General features: G+C 61.9%; 1 protein-coding gene across 1 annotated transcript; it reads left to right on the top strand.

Moving 5' to 3' along the window:
• The first annotated feature begins 265 nt into the window (after positions 1-265).
• LOC125524274 (F-box/kelch-repeat protein SKIP25-like) lies at positions 266-2,368 on the top strand. The gene has a single exon (XM_048689354.1). It carries the CDS (start codon positions 777-779, stop codon positions 2,028-2,030), a length of 1,254 nt encoding a protein of 417 aa, XP_048545311.1. The 5' UTR covers positions 266-776; the 3' UTR covers positions 2,031-2,368.
• The last annotated feature ends 1,407 nt before the right edge of the window (positions 2,369-3,775 follow it).

Below are 3,775 nucleotides of genomic sequence, written 5' to 3' on the forward strand. Positions count from 1 at the left end.
CTCAGCATATATTGTCTGAAGTCGAACTCTACAAAGTTTGACCATATTTATATGAAAAGATATCAACATCTACCATGATAAAGTTATACAACATGAAACTTTAAATCATGACGTATCTACTAGTATTAATTTCACATTATGAATGTTAGTATTTTTTTTATAAAGTTGGTCAAACTTTACTAGGCTTGACTTTAGACAAATCTAATATGCGAAATAAAAAGGAGCGGAGGAAGTATAAACTTCGTTTACCGTTTCAAAGAGATCTCTATTTACATGATCCCGACGCAGCACGACTACTCGCTGCATAAAAAAAACTGATACTACATGGAGCACGGGCCGTGTACGTACGTCAGCCAGCCAGCCACCGCGTGGACCGTAGGGACGCAGGCGCGAAAAGGCCGGCCTTGTCCTGCAGCCACAGGAACTCGCGGTCGGCGAGCCAGACAACGCACCGCCGACCCGACACCAGGCCGCGCCGGCGCCCGCCTGCTGTTTGCTGGCCGCCAGTCTCCCACGCCACGGAGCCACGCAACCGCACTGCTGCATATACCACCGCACAGCAGCAGCAGCATCATCGTCCTCCACCCCCATTTGGGATAGCCGGACGTGTCCCTCGTCCTCCTCCTCTGCCGCTGCCCCGCGCCTTTCCGGATTAATTGCCGCCCGCAACGCCCAGCGCATGCACACGCACGCACTCGGCATAGTTTAGTGTAGGGTCGCCGTGCTCGCCCAAGCAAGCAAGGCCGCTACTAGTAGCGCCTCCCGCCTCCGCGGCCATGGCTGCACCCGCGCTGGCCAAGCGCCCCTGCAGCAGCCCCTCCGCCTCCGCTTCTTGTCGCGAGGCCAAGCGGCTCCGCCCGGCGCCGGCGCCGGCGCCCATGGAGAGGCACGACGCCGCTGCTGCCGCTGCTGAGGTGTCGACGACGACGTCGCAGCAGCAGTCGCAGCCGCTGCTCCCGGGCCTGCCGGACCACCTCGCGCAGCTCTGCCTCTCGACGCTGCCGCCGTGCCTCATGCACGCCGTCTGCCGCCCGTGGCGCCGGCTGCTGTACGCGCCGTCGTTCCCGCCGTTCTTGTCCCTCTACGCGCTTCTTGAGGACGCCGGCGACGGCGGGGCCTCCTTCGCGGCCTACGACCCGATCGCCGCGCGCTGGGACGGGCTGCCGGCGCCGCCGATGCCATCGCCGCCCCCGACGCTCTGCCACCCGTCGTTCCTCTCCCGCCGGCTGCCGCTCCAGTCGGTGGCCGCCGCGGGGAAGCTCGTCCTCGTCGCGGGGTCCACGCAGTCGCTCCACCCGGCGCTGTGCCGGCCGCTGGTGTTCGACCCGGCCGCCGCGCTGGCCCCGCGGTGGCAGGTCGGCCCGAAAGTCCCGCTCGCCCCGCGCAGGTGGTGCGCGGCGGGCGCGGCGCGGGGGCGCGTGTTCGTCGCGGGCGGCGTGGGCGCCGGCTACGACCTCGCCGTCGCGCGCTCCGGGGCGACGTGGGACCCCGCCACGCCGTCCGCGCCGTGGGAGCCGCTGCCGCCGCTGCGGGACGGGCGGTTCAGCCGTGACGCGGCGGAGGCCGTGTGCTCGGGCGGGAAGGTCTGCATGGTCAATCTCCGCGGCAGCGGCGCCAAGGAGGGGGCCGTGTTCGACCTGGTGGCCGGGCGGTGGGAGGACATGCCGCCCGGCATGCTGGCCGGGTGGAAGGGCCCCGCCGCGGCGTCCCCGGACAGCGGCGACATGATCTTCGTCGTGGACGAGGAGCGCGGCGCGCTCAACGCCTACGACTGGGGGTCCGACCGGTGGACGACGGTCGCGGAGGCGGGGCGGCTCAAGGGCGCGGCCGAGATGGCCGCGGGCGGCGGCAGGGTGTGCGTCGTGTCCCACGGCGGCGCGAAGGTGGTGGTCGTGGACGTGACGCCCAAGGCGGGGAGGAGCAGGGGCTCCACGACGCCGGCGCCGCCGCGCATGTGGGAGGTGGAGGCGCCGGCCGGGCGTCGGGTGGTGTCGCTGCACGTGCTGCCCAGGATGACGCGCCCCGAGTAGGCCTCCTCCCACCCTCCCTTCCCGCCACTGTACAAAGTACAAACAAACTACAAAAACAAAAGGCTCTCCCTTTGGCTCGCCTTCTCTTCTTCCTGCGGCGACTCCGCATCGGCACGGTACTCCTATGTCGTAGTAGTAGTACATGTTCATTTTAGGAGCGCCTGCGAGAATCGATTTTGGTTCATGTGTTCTTCTGCCCAACGGCTACCAGCTGGATTTCGAGATTTTGATTTTCGAGGGGTAGACGCTAGATTTCCAGTTTTTGATTCCTGATTTCTTCTGTGCTGCTCCTCTGATCCTCTCTGTCCAGATTGCAAGGGAAAGCAGGATTCGAGATATTTTTTGGTTCCTTTTCTTTCAGAGATACTACTACTCCAGCACACACGCTTGGGAAGGGAACTGAATGAGATAGGCTGCTAATTTTCCCTTAAGCCCAATCCCTTTTTGTTCTCGACGAGCAGGATAGATCCGTTAAACCCAATGCCGGCACCCTGCGTCGCTTTGAGCCGGCGCTTTCTGGACGCCGGTGGCGCGCGGTCGCCGGAGAAGTCCCGCCACGCAAACCTGGTACTACTAGATATTTTCTCCGCCCGGCCATGGCCGCACAGCGGGATCGCCGCCGCTCCACGGCTTTCCGCCTTGATTCCCCGGCCACACCCGCCGCCATCGCCACGTCCCATCGAGCCCATTAACACGGCCCATGCACGCCGTTACCTCCTCAATTAACGCGCGTGCCCTCTCCGGATCACGCACCGGCTTTGCATATTCCCGTTCCTTTCACGTCCGCCGCGGACGATTCTCCTGTCCACGGGCCCGGCCGGCCGGCCGCTAGTCTCCAAACGGCGAGGGCCTCGGAAGGTGGCGTATGCCGGCGGCAGGATCTCGCGGGTCCAATCAATGCGGGCATTTTCCGGCGCTGCTGGCGCCTTTTCCCTCGGGGCCAAGTAATGGCGGGGCGAAAAGGGTTCGGGGAAAAAGCCGGCGAGAGGGACGGGGCGGGCCGGCCGGAGACGGAGACGCGCACATGTGGGTCGGGGCGGGAGGGAGGCCATCATGTCGTCCGGTCATCGGCGACGGGACGGTTTGGGCCGGGCGAATTCCCAAAAGGTTTGGCTGCTGGCCGAAAAGGGTCCGCGTTAATTGGGACGGCCGCCGCGACCGCGACGCGGTGTCTTGCGCCGGTTCGGTCATGCCTTAGCTCACCCTGAGAGCTCTCCGTCGGTTTATCACCCGCCTGTTTCCCAAACCGTGTGCCGGGGATGTAGAACAATTTTTTATAAAGGGTGTCTTATTAAGAAGGTCGGTAACTGTCACACGTATGACACAATCGACACCCGACCACACGAGTCGTGTGCTTGTACTCAGGAAACAATCGACATGATCTTGTGTGGAGGAACATTATAACTGCCCATACGTACGGGTGAATTTACTTCGTGCCACACGCCGAACCAACAACACCTACTCACCCGCACCCCACAAGTGTGGCAAGAAGTAATTCCGCCCTGACATTTTTTGATGGCAACTTTAGTTACCGCTGAATGACAACTTTAGTGTAAAGCATGGCAACTTCTCTGTTTCTTTTTTTGGGTTTCGTTCGGGTTAACTATAGTTGCCATGTGTAAATGACGGTAGCTGCTACGTGTGATCAAACCATAGTTGCCGTGTGTGATTAACTAGTTGCCACGTGTGGTCAAACCATTATAGCCATGTGTGATTAACTAGTTGCCACATATGCACACCAGTAG

The sequence above is a fragment of the Triticum urartu genome, chromosome 7 (assembly GCF_003073215.2).
Source record: "Triticum urartu cultivar G1812 chromosome 7, Tu2.1, whole genome shotgun sequence".
Lineage (NCBI taxonomy): Eukaryota > Viridiplantae > Streptophyta > Magnoliopsida > Poales > Poaceae > Triticum > Triticum urartu.